Below are 15,471 nucleotides of genomic sequence, written 5' to 3' on the forward strand. Positions count from 1 at the left end.
CCTGACACATTGCCCGCTGTCAAAATATCGCTTTCCGCCTACTGTCATTTTCTATTTTGTTTGTTTTCAACGTTTGTAATCGTTTGTTCTGGATGAAAAGTTGATTTCGGTCGATTTCAACCAAATCTCTCGCGCTTGCAGCTGCTTGACAAATGTGAGGCAACCAAAGTGGCCAACCCAAGGGAATGATTGAACGAGAGGAATCACAAATCCGCATAAATAATTTCAAGATTGTTCAGGTGTAAACCGAAAACGCGATCAAAAATTAAAGTGAAAGAATAAAGCGTCTAACTGCTTATTTAATTATCGGTGTACAGGACGCCGCACTGTTTTAACATTTTCTGGCGTACATTAAATTTTGCAGCCCAAAACCAGTAATTGAATTGGAAAATTAAAATTCTTTTTCAAATTTTCTTTTCTTGATTTGTCTGCACCTACGTCGAAGACCAAGATTGTTTACTTTTTGCTCTTTGGTCTGACAGTCTTGGTCTGACAGATTTGGTCTGACAGCTTTATTATGGATTTTGGTCTCGTCTAGGCGAGGGATAGGACACAGCACCTTCCTGGGCCAACCTGGTTCCTGAACCGATTTTAGCCCCGACGGATTGCCGATTGTGTTCCTTGTCAGCATGATTCGCAAAATGACCTCTATGACGGGGCTACGCTTCTTGAACCTGGTGCCACTCATGGAAGAGGATGGGAAGGGGAAGATGTGGGGGTGTTTGAGGATCGCTTGCACTGGAAATCCGATGGGGGAAACTGACGCGCCGGGGAGAACATTCAAAATTTAGGCCTTTGGTATGGCGATTAGGGTTCGCCGGAAGTGGCGACACTTGAAGGTGGGGTGGGTTTCGAGGGCGTTGAAGAGGTTGGTGTCTTGGAGGTGAGGGTTGAAGTGATCGTGGTAGCTGGTTTGTCGGTTCCGGAGATAATCTTCGGAATGCAATCGTTTGGGGTCAAAACGTTTACGGGGTTGGCCGTGATAATAGCTCTTGCTGACGGCGCCGATGGCTTCCAGACTTTATCGGAACCAGTTCCGGATTGTTTCGTTCTGGTTCCGGATCTTTTCTCCTCCAAGAAACGCTTGCCCATCCTCCCGATTTCCACCGGGTCTCCTCCTCCTTTTTGCTCTCCTCTAATGGTTTTGTTTATAAACACAACCAGCAAGAATTTGACAGCCTCAAACGCGGCCTTGGTTGCTGTGTTTATAAAAGCATCAAACTAGACTATTTTTTTTGATATCGATAATTACATGAAAAAAAACATCTATGTGCTCGTAAATCGTGTTAATTAACAATTAAAGTAGATTTACTATAGCATAAAAACATAATCTTTACCTGTTTACATTTATTTCGAAAAATTTAAATAATATATTTTTTAAATATTTCTGGGTGATGCATTTTCAAACACACCTTCTCAGAAAACCATCATGGCTGCTTTAGAGAGTGGCAATAGGCTAACAGATGGCGCTAGTAGATTAGCAGGATGCGGCTGACATGTTTTTACACACGAATTTCAAATTATTTTGTTCTAGCCGCTACGTCTGTTGTCTGTGGTAACACCAAGAATAACAGACCCTCGTGTTACGTCTGGCCACAGACTTGGCACCAACATTGTTCGCGATCAAATCGAGTCCCGACTGACACACTGTGTGAAGGGAAATTCATTGTAAATGTTCATTTAATTTTTTAAAAGTCTTGTAAACATATCTAGAGTTTTTTTTTAAGAAATAGGAGCTTTCTTTAAAAAAAAAAACTCTAGATATACTAAGGTCTTTCATATGTTTATAAAACCTTTTAAAAAAAACTCTAGATATGAAACACAAAATTTCAACAAGACAAGGATGGTTTTAAAACTTATTTGTTTTAGCTTGTTCCTAAAAATTATAGGTTGATTTAAATTCAACTCAATTAGTATTTATTAGAACTGAACAGTTCTGCTCCAGAATGATACATTTGCAATTCAGAGATTTGGAGAACCTTTCAACTGATCTCAATTCATAAGCCTTTACAGATAGGGTACATATTTATATGTTCAGATTTTGCTAGCTGAATGCTGTTTTAGGGAGAATAAATTTTGAGAAAAAACCCTAGATCTATGTTATTGGCTTAAAACTAATATCACAGTTGATGACGGAGGAGTGCTTCGATGAGCGGATTCGTTGCCATCGCACAGGAAGTCCTGAAGGTTCTCGTTGCCCTTTCGATGCCTGCGTCGATGGTGTCGACGCCGACCAGCTTTTGTAGATCGTCGGTTGGGTACCACGGGTCCAGGTTGTGCACCATCTTGAGCAGCTTGTTCTTCCTCACCTGTAGTCGTTTTCGGTGCGATTTGGCGCAGTTGTCCCAGACCGCAGCGGCGTAGGTCAGCCTTGAACGGCCATCGACTTGTTCTTGATGCTCAGCTTCGACCGCCGATTCAGCAGGGAGTAGTGCGGTTTCGTGGACCGATCCACCTTCCCAATGATGTACATAGTTCGCGTGCTTGTCGTATTTTAGCTTCTTGTTATGCACCACTCCCAGGTACGTGAACTCGTCGTTCCACGTTGCAGGGAGGTGCCAGGCAGCACGCCTCCTGGTGAAGAAAATTGACTGGGGTTACCCAGCGTTCAGCTTGATGCGCCACTTCCGCTGAAACTCCTCCAGGTAGTTCTGTGCCGCTTGAAGGTTGATAACGACGATCTTCGTAAATTAGGTTGAATTGTTGATTTTACTATTCACAACTAGAAAGCTTATTTTCTTAGCGACCACAACGAATTTAAGAAGAATTCTGGAGTTTTTTTTTTTTGAAAAGGTCCAATAAACCAAATTTCCAGTTTTTGCTTTTTGGGTGTTTTTAGAACCGCCTTGAGTCAGGGGTATTGAAAAACACCCAAAAAGCAAAAACTGAAAATTTGGTTTATTGGTCCTTTTCAAAAAAAAAAAAACTTCAGAATTACAAGCGCACGAATAGTCAACTTTTCTTAATGGGGGCCACGAAACGAATGCGCAACTTTGTTTGATCACGTTCCTCCCGAGTTGCGTACTCAGCTTCCCACTAAAAAATTTAACGCCCTGATCGGCCTTCGTCAGCCCTATTTATTCAACTACCGGAATGATCGGAGAATTACACAGAAAAAAAAAATCGTGGTAATATTACATCTGGGAAGGGGTACATCTTTTATGTCAGAAAAAAAGGTGTAATTTTACCTCTGGAAATGTGTAATTTTACCACTTTTCTGGTGTAATGTCACTTTTTCAGTCTAAAATGAGGTAAAATTACATCATAAGAGAGGTAATATTCAACCTTCCAAAATTACAGCTTCCAAATTTACATTATTTTTTTCTGTGCACATTTCAGAGGGTAATATGTAGCAGTGTACGCACTTCCTCTCCTTTGTTCTGCAGTTCGTAAAGCTGTTTCTGGACCCCTTTGGAGCTGCGTACTGACCCTTTAGATCGATCGTAAAAAAAATGGTTTTCAGAAAAAAAGACATCCATGCACAGTGGATACTGGTCTAATCAAATTAGGGTCCTTTAAGAACTCTTAAAATGGGTAAAACAAACATCATTTTGCCTAACTTGTCATTTCCGTGCAGTGTTCTTGTTCTTTTGGCCTTATCCCTTTTTATTCCCTTTTTCATCACTTCTCTTCTTCATTCTTTAGCTCTTTTCTTGTGCAAAAAAAAAGAATCACCGCGACGATGACAGCAGCTTTGCACTTTGAACAAAACGAAAAATAGTTTTTTCGCCGCAAAAGTGGGCAAATTTCTCGCAAATGGACCTTTCGGCGTCCTCCCGCGAGGACCCGTTCTCGCCGGAGACGTTTTTCTCCAAGCAGGATCTTCCGGCGGTGTGAGTATTGGGGATTTTCCTGTGGCCTCCTAGGAAGGTGTATTAAATTGTGTATTTTTTTTTGTTTTTTTTTTTCCTTTTTCCGCGCGGGGGGCTCTCCGGCACAGGCCAAACGATAATCCGGAAACGTACTGCCGGTTGTGTTTGACGACGCCGGAGGTGGATCCGCTGTTTCCGGTGAACGGCGAGCCGAATGTGTACGTGATGGAGCTGATCGGGAAGTACATCGGGATCGGGTTGACCATCCAGGACGACTATCCGTGTGCGGTTTGCCGGCCGTGCCACTTGATTCTGGACCAGTTTGATTTGTTCCGGCAGAACTGTTTGAAGGTGGACATTGCCATACGGCGGCGTAGGCTGGGCTTGGATCAGCCACCGGTCGAGGTGAAAAGCGAGCCCCAGGATGAGGAAGATAACGAGGAAGAGATGCCATATATTCGGGTGGAGCGGAACCATTACCAGTGTCGGTTCTGCACGGAGACGTTCCGCTCGTTGGCCATGTTTTTGACGCACTGCAAGGAGGACCATCCGGAGGAGTCGCGAATGTTCAAGTGCAAACAGTGCAATAAGGCTTTCATGACCAAAACGGCTCGGCTGCAGCACATCCGGTCCCATCAGCCGAACAACGGGGAGAACGATCTGACCGGGGACCGGGTTCAGGTTTGCGAAAAGTGCATGGTGACATTCGACTCGTACAAACTGCTAAAGATTCATCTCAAAGAGCACCACTCGAACGATCCCAAGCAGGACACTTTGGTGTGCGGAACCTGCTCGAAGCAGTTTAGCCGGATCACGATCCTGCGCAACCATATTCTTCGTGTCCATATGGGAAAACTGCCGCATGTGTGCAAACAGTGTGGAGTCAGCTTTGGCTACACTCAGCAGCTGGTTAACCACCTGAAGGATCAACACGGAATTATCGTCGATCAGCTGAACCAATCCGGGCAGTCGTCCAACGCTGAAGAAGATCTAGACCAAACGGACGAGCTTCCATATATTCCGGTGGTTCCGCAAATCTCCACGCCGGATGTGCAGCATCAGGAAGGACAACTCCCTACAACGGTGGAAACGCCACCCCAAAATCGGAACCATTACACGTGCTCGGAATGCAGCGCGCAGTGCGCCAGTACGGAAGACCTGCGAACCCACCGGAAACTCCATCAGGATCCCACCTGGTGGAAGTGCACCCACTGTCGTAACTTTGTCAAGCACCAAAAGATGCACCTAATGAAGAAACATCCCACAATCGACCCCGAACACGGCGAATCTTCCTTCCTCTTGCGGTACCGCTGCTGGCTTTGCCGCGTGTACTTCAAGTCACTCCAACAGATGGAACAGCACGTGGCCACTCGACACGGGGTGATTCTGCCACCGTCGCTTTCGGCCTCACTAGCAGCGGCATCAGCTGAAGGATCCAACCAGCAAGGCGAAGACGACGACGGCGGCGGCGACGACGACGATGGTGAGGAACCGTCGACGGCCGGTTCATTGATGCCACCACCGGCGATTCCGTTGCCATTGACGGTGCAACCGCCGGGGTTGCCCTTCCTGCCGGAACACTTGCCGCTGCTGTTGTCCCAGATGGAGAACGGCGCGTGGGATTATCTGCGCGAGATGTCCAGGTAGGTTTGGGACGGGGGTTTCGGAGTTTAAATTAGTTATTGAGGAAATGTTTTTACAGATTGATGGACCCGGCCAATCTGGCCGCATTTGCCGCTGCCATGAAGATAAAAGCTGAACGTCCGGAGCCGTTGGAGTCGGGCGGCGAGCCGGCGAATGTCGTCAATGAGTACAACGATGGCGTGGTAGATCTTTCGACAAGTTCCGTTGCAAGTATGAGCACGACGCTCGCTAGTGACGACACGTTGCTGGAACAGGACGACGAGCAGGATTCGTCCGAGGAGGAGCACAACTACATCCGGCTGGACAATCGACTGTATCAGTGTCGTTTTTGTTCGGAAACATTCCGTCACCTGTTGCTGATCCGGAAGCACACCAAGTCGGCCCATCCGACCGAGTGGAAGAGCTTCAAGTGTCCCCACTGCAAGCGACGTTTCCCGTCGGCGGCCATCCGCGATCGTCACGCGCATTTCCACACGCTGCAGCATCAGTTTGTGTGTGCTTCGTGTGACCAGATGTACGACTCGAAGAAGCGGCTCGAGCAGCACGTGGCGTCGGTGCACGATCCGGCGTCGGCCAACTACACAGCGGAGCGGTTGCGATGCGGTGCTTGTCGGTTGTCCTTCACCGAGAAGAAGTACTTTGACATGCATTTGAAGATCTACCATCAGCGCAAGCCGCAACGCTTGAAGAATCTAACCGACCGGTTGCAGGTTTGCGAGCGTTGTGTGACCACGTTCGAGTCCCGGGAAGCCCTCCAAGAACACGTCCGGCAGGTGCACAAAACGGATCAACCACTTCGCAGTTGCGAGTGTCCCAAGTGCGGTAAAGATCTCAAAACTACGACGCTGCTTCGGACACACATCTTGGTCGTACACCTGGGCCATTTGCCCTTTGTTTGTCAGCACTGCGAGGCCGCTTTCTCGACGCGCCACTGGCTGTTGAAACACATTGAGAAGGACCACGCGGAAGCAGCTGCGGCGTCCACCGCCCTGGAAGGAACCGATTTCATAGTCATCAGTCAACCAACGGCGACTGCACCGCCACCGCCTCCAACAACCATGATCGAGCCCGTGCCGGGGCCAACTTCCGCTGCGGTCTCGGAAGAACCAGCGTCACCACTCAAGTGTACCGGCTGTGACGAGTACTTTGACGACAGCGAGAAACTCAGCGTCCACGTAACGCTCGTTCATGCGGCCGTTCCGCCGAAGGTCTTCGTCGATCCCGAGTCCGGCCAATCGATGCTCGCGTGTGGTAAGTGCGAAAAGCACTACACTTGCCGGGACGAGCTGGAGAAACACGTCCTGAAGGCCCATCCGACGTTCATGCTGCTGTACAAGTGTCCGCTGTGCGTGAAACCGATCCGGTACCGGAAGCAGCACATGCGTGTCCATCACGACATTGAGTACGATCCGAAGGAGCACCACTATCTGACCCGTTACAAGTGTCACTGCTGTTCGAAGCTGTTCAAATCCAAACGAAACTTGACCTCCCACCAGAACACGCTGCTCTTCCAGTGTGACAAGTGCCACATGCGCTTCAAGTCCAAGAAAAGCTTCCAATCGCACGCGGCCATTCACCGCGCCAACAAATCGATGCTCAAATGCGCCGACTGTGGTCTCGAGTTTGGATATCGCGCCCGGCTGGAGGAACATCGCAGCCGCTATCACAGCCCAGACTCGACCGAAGTTCTCAAGCTACTCAACTGTCCGTACTGCCCGCGCCTGTTCATCAGCGCGTCCAATCGCGAACGCCACGTAACGATCAACCACCCGCAGAGTGGCTTCATGGTCAGCTGCGGCCACTGCGAGGGCATGCGTTCCGCGGACAGTGCCGAGATCCGGCGCCACTATCGCGAGGTCCACCCGAGCGAACGGGTCACGTTCAAGTGCGCCGAGTGCGTCAACAAAATCTACCTGAACTTTTCCAGCTACAAGGACCACTACAAGGCGAAACACGCGGCCGATGCGTTCGCCAACGGGCAGGGCAGCAGCAGCTGCGGCGAGCAGAGCTTCTCCGGCGAGTCTTCGTCGGCGGCCGAGACGTCCTTCAACGGTGGCGCCGAAATCAAGCAGGAAGTCGTCGATATTGTGGTGGAAGATACACAGCTTATCGAGGACAGTGTTGCGGTTAAAGTTGAGCCACCGGGTGAGGAAGTGCCGGAAGTGAACGCAATCGTGAAGGAAGAAAAGCAGGAGACTTGTGAGGAAAGTGCGGAGATTGAGGGCGTAAAGCCAATGGAAGAGGTGGTCAAGCCATCGAAACCGGAGTCGGGGGAGAAATGTGGCGAGGAACCGCTATCGGTAGAATTGCCGGAGACGTTAGGCGACAAGGTGGAAGAGTCCAAAGATTTGGAAAAGGAAGCGAATGCCGTTGCAGATGAAGTGGAGAGAATCCCTGTCGTGGAGATCGATGAAACCCAACCCGAAGAGAGCACAACAAAATTGGAAGATGAACCAGAAGCGAACGCTTCAATCCCGGAAGAAGTGGTTCCTTCTACGAAAATCATTCCGTCTGCTGAAGTAGAGACGCCAGCACCAGAAGCAAATGAACCGGAAGCTTGCTCTCCCACAGAAAAAGTAGAACCCATGCCAGAGCAACCCAGCGAAAATATTGACGAACCCATTCCCGCTGATGAAACAGAGCATGAAGTTGTTGCACCTGTGGCAGATGAAGTTACGCCTCCCACAGAACCTACAATGGAATCGGTTCCCGAAGCGAAGAAAGAGCCTGAACTTGAAATCGCTATTGCGCCACAGGAAGAACCTGCGGAAGAAGTGGCGACCAAGTCGGCGGAGCCGGAACCGCCATCAGTGTCGACTGTAGCGGAGCCGGAACCCGAAATACAACCACAGGACGAAAAAGTCGCGGACGACCAGAAAGCGGTTGAGCCTCAGCAGGAAGACGGCGATGGTGGTGGCGGTGGCGGAATTGCGAAATCGGCCAAACGGGCTCGCAAGGATAGCGGCAGTGGCAGCAGCAGCAGCATCAACGTCGCGGATGTGGTAGATTCGTAAGTATTCAAAACAAAAAACAATTGCATCTAATCGAAGAAGGTAGAGGAGAGAATTAAGTGAAGAAATGAGAACAAGTGAATTCCGTAATAAGAACAAAAAAATCGTGTTTAGTAGTCTATGTCGAATTTCGTCTTACAAAACAAACAAAAGTTTACTGAATGTAGTACTTTTCACCCCCCACAAAAATATATTATCAATAAACTATTTAGTGTGGAATAGTGGCGCGCTGTTTTCAATTGACGAGTTGTGAAAGTCAAACTTTTAATCTTTTTTATGATTTTTTTCTCCATTTTTCATACCTTTTTTTTTCTTTTAATCGAATTTCATGCATTTTTTTACACTTTCTTTATCGTCATTTTATCTAATCGATATTTGTCCCATTAAATTAAGACGAACTGCTTATTTTTTAATGCTCTTTACAAAAATGTTTTTATGCTTTCTATCTATTTTTTCTCGTTTGATAAAAACTCCACTATCACAACTATTTGATTCATCTACCACATAACCGCTACAATTTTATGTAAACGCAACAGGAGACAAGATTGAATGATGTTTGTTCGAAAATTTTGCAGCTAAATTCTATCCCGTGTAGATGTACTTCATTATCAGTTCCCTGAGGGCAAAAAAAGAGATAAAAAGCAAAGAGACAATTTTTCAATCTTTAACCCCTCTCGCTTAGACCAAAAAACAGTTTTATATTTTTTTCTCGTTACTTATTAATGACACAGGTAGGCAAGAACCGGTAAAGAAAAAATAAAATGGGTTCGGCTGTTTGTAAAGCTGTTTCTTGACCCCTTTCCTTTGCGGGTGCATACTGGCCTTTACGCTAAAGGCTGATATGCTGATCGGAAGGAACGCAAAACTCCATATAAAAAAACGCCCAAGAAACGATCAAGGAAAGGGTCACGAAAAGATTTTTCTTAAGCGGTACGCAGCTGAAAAGTAACAGAAACGGAAAGATTGCGTTTGACGTTTCTTCGCGCGGTGCTTATTTGCAATATGTTTTGATGAAAAAATCAAAGAATTGCCATTTTCGTTTTTGAATGCGACTGATAACTACAAACGTTTGAATAATTTTGTATTGGATATAATAATATTTAAAATTCCCGCCGAATCTCAAAATGCAGAATATTGAAATTTAAAGGACAGATTTAGTTTTTTGGTCGAAATGGAGTAAAAAAAAGAAGTTGTCTTTATAGATGTCGGCCATCGTGTCACCAACTATTTATCGCTAGTACCCACCAGTACTCTATATTATGAGTCCCCTGCGCTATCCGATTGATCCACACTCGCGGGACCAAAATGCAGTAAATCAGAGTGAAATTAAACTTGACAATAATCATACAAATGTCTATGTTCTTACTGAAAATACAATAATAATCTGAAATTTTGAAATCCAACCTAACAACAAATTCAAAAATATGAAAAATCAAACATTTCAGAAATTTCAAATAACTTTTTTTTTAATAATAAAGAATATTAAATATCTACTGGTGGATACTTTTCTAACACAGATTTTTGTGCGATCAATGTGGTAGATGCTTTGGTGGATTTTTGACAGTTCGAATTATTTCAAGAAAATCCACCGCGGTTAACCAAATCAAATTAACAAAAGCCCTCCGTATTTCCAAATTTACTAATTTCCTTAACTTCCTAACTTCCTAAACTCCTAATTTCCTAGTTTCCTAATTTCTTAGCTTCCTAATTTCCTGAATTCCTAATTTCCTAGCTTCCTAATTTCCTTACGTCCTAATTTCCTAACTTCCTAACTTCACGAAAAGAACACGCAACATTTCTTGACCGCGTTCCTTCCGATCAGCATACCGTACTTAAGTACGGAGATCGGAAAGAATGTGGTCAAGAAAAGTTACGGATTCTTCTCGTGGGTTTCCCCCCCAAGAATAGTTTACAGTTTTGTTTGATCGCGTGTGACGGTGCTATGCTTGAGGCTTTAAGAAAAAAAAACAACTAAAATATCAATTAACCTTGAATCAGTTTTGGAATAATATTTATTTTTAGTAAAAAGTCCCAAATTTTGAGAAAAATAAAAATTTGTTGATTTGATTATATGGAGTGAATTTTTTGGGAGGAATTCGAATAAGTGATTACGAACAGTTTAAACCCTCTGCTGCCCAAACTTTTTTCGATTTTTTTATTTTTCCCATGTTTACTGCCGTTCTACGCATAATTGTCCCATGTCCCATGTGAGAAAAACACGATTGAAATTTTTCGACCGTTTTTTGTGTTTCTACGCATAATTGTCCCGTGGGTCCCTATTCACCACATAAGTAATCCTCTTGCTATACAACATGTAAACAATACACAATACTTCGTAAAATTAATGATTTCGTGATAGGAAATATTTGGTGGGACAATTATGCGTAGAAGTACAACGATGGGACAAACAGACTTGGTGTTTCCGAACAAAGTACCACGATATGGATTTTATGTGTTTTTTTTTCTAAAAGTATACGTGAAATTAAACTTAAAAAATGACAAAAGGTCAGAATCGACAAAAAATAACATGGGACAATTATGCGTAGAACGGCAGTTTAGGAGATCATTTTGAGCAACTTTTGTTCTGCAAAAAATGTTACTTCTCTTGTTTTATGTTTTTCTTGTTTTATTAATTTGTTTTTATCATGGTTAGTTTATCTTTGTTTTAGTAGTATTTGGCCTATTCTACCACCTCATATTATTAGATTTTCCCTTTCTATTTTTTCATGTTTTCACAGTCACTTTTTCGATTTTTTGATTGTTTTTTACATTTCTGCTCTAGAATGACACCATTATCATTTAAATTGTGAAAAATGCGTAGAGTCATAGTCTAGGGCACTACAAAAAATACTGCATACTACTTTTTACTTAAAATATAGGAAATGTTAGTATAAACACAGCCAAAGATTTTATTTTCCACGAATCGAATCACGAAAAAAAAATAATACATTTTTTCTGTGTCTTGTTTGTGATTGTTAAGCTTGATCATGACCCCATACATGCTCATGCAGTGATGTAGAATTTTTGAATCCAAGATGGCAGCCAAAATGGCGGGGTTGAAGTACTGAAAAAATGTATTTGGTATGGTAAAAGGCAATCAATAACTAAAATGTATTTTTGCAATTCCGTCGTGAAACTACTTACTTTTCCTGTCATTCTTGAACGACGAAATAGCCTACATTTCTGTACCAAAAATAACAGAATCGAATAGCAACACTTTTCAAAATAAATGCTGAAAAGTTCTACTTTTCAGCACTGAAATGGGTAGATTTGTTTGAGGGGAGATATACTGCCCGTGTTCGTATTAATGTCCCAAATATGCAAAAACATCAAGCTGAGAAAAAAATATTAGGCAAATTTGCCCTACACATATGGTAACTTGTTAAAATTTTGTGAAAATGTGAAACTTCATAGATTTTCCTAAAATTAAGTAGGGTAGATGTGCCTATTTTGTGCCGCAACGCGCAATTACTGTCATAGTTTGTAAAAGTGTCAAATGAATAAAAAAAATTTAAATGAACTTTTGGACCTAATCTGCGACTATAAATTTGCCACGAAAAAGTGAGAGAGATACGTTTGTTATTCCTTTATTTCTAGTTTTAGAGGAGAAAGTGAATCATTCTTACCCATCAAAGTGAAGATATAGACAGATTTATACCAGATTCAGCGAAATGCACAATTTCGTTAAATTAAGCTTGGTGGACCCGATTTAGGTTCTAGGCCCAATAAAGGGACATATAACCTATTAACTATTTATGTGTGTTTTTCATAATTTGCATGCTTTAGAACTGAACTGCATCATTAACTCAAAGTGATTAAAATGCATATGGGAGGTATATGGATACAAGTAATGTGCTTTTTGTTCCGGGCAATATGAAAGTTAAAGGTAATCAGATTAAATTTAATAATTTTAAAATTTGGTTTATTCCAAAATTCAAAACCCTGCCAGATGGGAACCTTTAACTGGCCTATCTTTCTAAAATAGTCTCGCGTATGCCGCAGACTAACCAGGCATGAAACTCGAGATCCTCAAAGTCAAAATTAAATAACTTTTTTTTTTTCAAAAAAGAAATTGGAGTACGGATTGCGCTTTCGCTAGATAGTTACTTTTTCATGTTCGATTTAGTTAGTGACTCTCATCATAAATTTAGCTCGGTTTCATGTCTGGTAAGTCTGATTATTATGTGTTATGTGTGAGAATGGCTTTTCCAATAATCAAATCTGTAATTTAAACCTTTTTCAGAAATCTTAACGCCGACTTGTTGGTCGATCCCGTGGCAGATGTCCGTCCGACAACCGGTGAAAATAAACCGCCAGCGAAGAGAAGCAGAAGGAAGTCCATCCGATGCACAACTCCAACGTGGAAAGTTCAGCGCGACAAATCCCGCGAACGATCGTGGGAGGCTGCTCAAAGTTTGGATCATTCTGAACCTCCAATGTTGGACCTGAAGAAGGCGGTGATTATTCTTCCAAAGATCCATCTGCCAGACTGCAAGCTCGACTTTGACTACAGCTTGGATGATGTTCCGCTGGCCGAAATGATGGAACGAGAACCGGAGCGCATTTTCGACATGGTAGAACCCAAGCTTGAACTGATTGACGTCGGTGCGAATCCGGAAATGGTTTCCCCCAAGGTGGACTCAAGGCCCACTGTGGAAATGGTAGTGGAAGAAGACAGCACGACAAAACCTGATCAAGCTGCCGTATGTGCGGTTGCGTTGACGCGCTTGGACGACGATATCTTCCCACCGGTGCGAAACCTCGAGATTCCGCTCAAGAAATGTGTCGCAGATCAACGGTAACGTACAAAAAAGCAAGTATATAGGTTCAAAGCTTATCTATTTTATAACTTTCAGAAATCCTAGCGATAATCTAACTGTTCCACGGAAGAAAGCCAAGGTGCTTGAAAATGGCCAGCGGCGTCTTATCCCGCGCTTTTTGACCTGCAAACGGTGTGGACTTGGCGGGATAGCACGTACTTCTTTCAGCGCCCATAGGAACAGGTGTCTTCAAATTCATCTTGACTAAATAGTGTAGCTTAGTTGTAGTTGTTTTGATCAAAGAAACATTAAACATATCGTGATAATTTTAGGTCTCTAATAATAAGTTAAGTGTGACACTTGAAAACGTTAATTTTGCGGATCTAGTAAATAAGAGTCTGGATTTCATGAGCATAATTTTACTATAAAGGACGTAATTTTCTTTAAAATGCAGAAATAAATTGAAGCGATAAACAAACATTGTATCAATTTATTAATTAACTCTACAATCCAACCCGGTCTGTAGACAGGCTTCCATCTAATAAATCGAAAAAAAAAACAATTTTTCAGTCTATAAAAAGTCATAGAAAGCATGTAGAACTTTTTATTAGAAAATCTTGGGTTTTATGATTTTACTTAGTTCATTAAAGGGACCATCCATAAACCACGTGGATACTTTTTTGGAAATCGTGGACAATTTCCATACAAATAGAATCATTTTTGTAGGCAGCGTCGACAATCGCCACAGGTCGTTAGCTCAGTCCAGGTGTAGGAGTCGTCTTCCTGGGTCCTGTCTACCGAGACAGAGGACGCTGTTAGGCAGTTGGACTCACAATTCAAAGGTCGTCAGTTCGAACCCAGGAGTGAAAGGGAAGCTTAGGTTTAAAAAGAGGTTTGCATTTGCCGCAACAATCAAGTTTCGAGTAGGAATCGTGCAATCGAGAACGACAAGGCAGTGCTATAGAGCAAATAATTTATTTATTATTTTATGAATTTATTTTAAACTACAATTTTTACCTTTTTTTGTAAAACCAAGAGTAAAACGGTAAAACGGGTAAAACACACAAAAAAATCGAAGCCTTTTGCATCTTGATTGTTTCAAAAATAAGCTCCTAACAGTATTACCCAAAAATAGGTATAGTCTCACCAACGTGTATCATAGATTATTAATTACCTAGATGTCTCACTTCGGGATTTTTCCATACATCCAGTTGGCGACATCCCTTTAGCGCTCCGAGCGCCACCACAGTCGAGTTACAGGTACTAAAATGTTTGGAAAAATCTAAGCATCCTGTGCACTTGCCTTGATGAAAGTTTGTTTTATTTTTGACAAAGTGTCAGGCCAGGTGTCAGCGGTTTTTTTTCGTCTTAGAACAATCTGTTTTTGTAATTATACCTTTTCAATCCCGAAACATGGAGTATCTCGTCCTCTAGGCGTACGACGATCTTGACGACGATTCCTAGCAGGAAGATTCCGAACAGCGAATCAAAACACGATCTTAAGGTGACCCACCTGAAGAAGTTCGTGGACAGTGCCCGCTCGATTGCGAACTCGCATCGGACTGTGCTGCTCCAATATGATCCCCACCACCTGGGAGGAAACATCTCGTTTGGTGGCACCGACGGTGACCAAGATGAACAACAATCCGCCCTACGTAAAAACGTTCGTTTGGTGAGGGTAGTTTACAAACAGCATCGCTAGGCTTATTATGTGAGGAAGATACATTTAACTTTCTTTCAGATAAAAAATGCCAAAAACTTCAGCAAGGTCATGTCTTGAAGCTGGCACATCAAGAAAACAATCAGCTTTGATATTATGAATTTGAATGAGAGCGTCCGCCACCGTCTCCTACACAACAAGGCTTGAAACTTTGCTTGAAACTCAGTAATCATACGGAGCCTCAAAATGGAAAATATAAATAGCTTGATTTTATTATTCATGTTTTTATTATAAACGCTGTTAAAGCAAAATAATAAGATTTGTAAGAGAAATTGTTTCATATTGCTCTGCTGCATAACGTGGTTCTTGGGGGCCTTGACAAAGACTGCCGTAGAGTACCGTCCAAGTGACGCGCACACGTTCCTGCGTTCGCGCGTTGCGTCTCCACGTCTTCACGACGCACACACTGTCCGCTTCGCGTTCGTACACTGCACTTTCACGCCTTCCTGATGCGTCCTCACGACGACCACTGATCGAGCAACCTGTACGAGGATCTGCGCACCAAAAATGGAATACAAATCGCC

The 15,471-nt window shown here is 43.5% G+C and overlaps 1 protein-coding gene across 2 annotated transcripts; it reads left to right on the top strand.

Annotated features, from left to right (window-relative positions):
* Positions 1–3,651: 3,651 nt before the first annotated feature.
* On the top strand, positions 3,652–13,705 carry LOC119767998. Of its 2 annotated transcripts, none has more exons than XM_038258203.1 (5): positions 3,652–3,833; positions 3,941–5,455; positions 5,515–8,466; positions 12,711–13,265; positions 13,321–13,705. In XM_038258203.1, exons 1-5 carry the CDS (start codon positions 3,757–3,759, stop codon positions 13,493–13,495), a joined length of 5,274 nt encoding a protein of 1,757 aa, XP_038114131.1. In that variant the 5' UTR covers positions 3,652–3,756; the 3' UTR covers positions 13,496–13,705. The 2 variants fall into 2 exon arrangements, with proteins under 2 accessions (XP_038114131.1, XP_038114134.1); XM_038258206.1 differs by having other exon boundaries at positions 13,324–13,705.
* The last annotated feature ends 1,766 nt before the right edge of the window (positions 13,706–15,471 follow it).

Source organism: Culex quinquefasciatus, chromosome 1 (assembly GCF_015732765.1).
Source record: "Culex quinquefasciatus strain JHB chromosome 1, VPISU_Cqui_1.0_pri_paternal, whole genome shotgun sequence".
NCBI classification, from domain to species: domain Eukaryota; kingdom Metazoa; phylum Arthropoda; class Insecta; order Diptera; family Culicidae; genus Culex; species Culex quinquefasciatus.

What these genes read in the sequence shown, in the direction of transcription:
- LOC119767998 (XM_038258203.1), top strand. Translation starts at nt 3,757, where the DNA reads ATGGACCTTTCGGCGTCCTCCCGCGAGGACCCGTTCTCGCCGGAGACG. An exon ending in TATCTGCGCGAGATGTCCAG is followed by an intron (nt 5,456 to 5,514) that starts GTAGGTTTGGGA and finishes ATGTTTTTACAG; the next exon opens with ATTGATGGACCCGGCCAATC. An exon ending in GTCGCGGATGTGGTAGATTC is followed by an intron (nt 8,467 to 12,710) that starts GTAAGTATTCAA and finishes AACCTTTTTCAG; the next exon opens with AAATCTTAACGCCGACTTGT.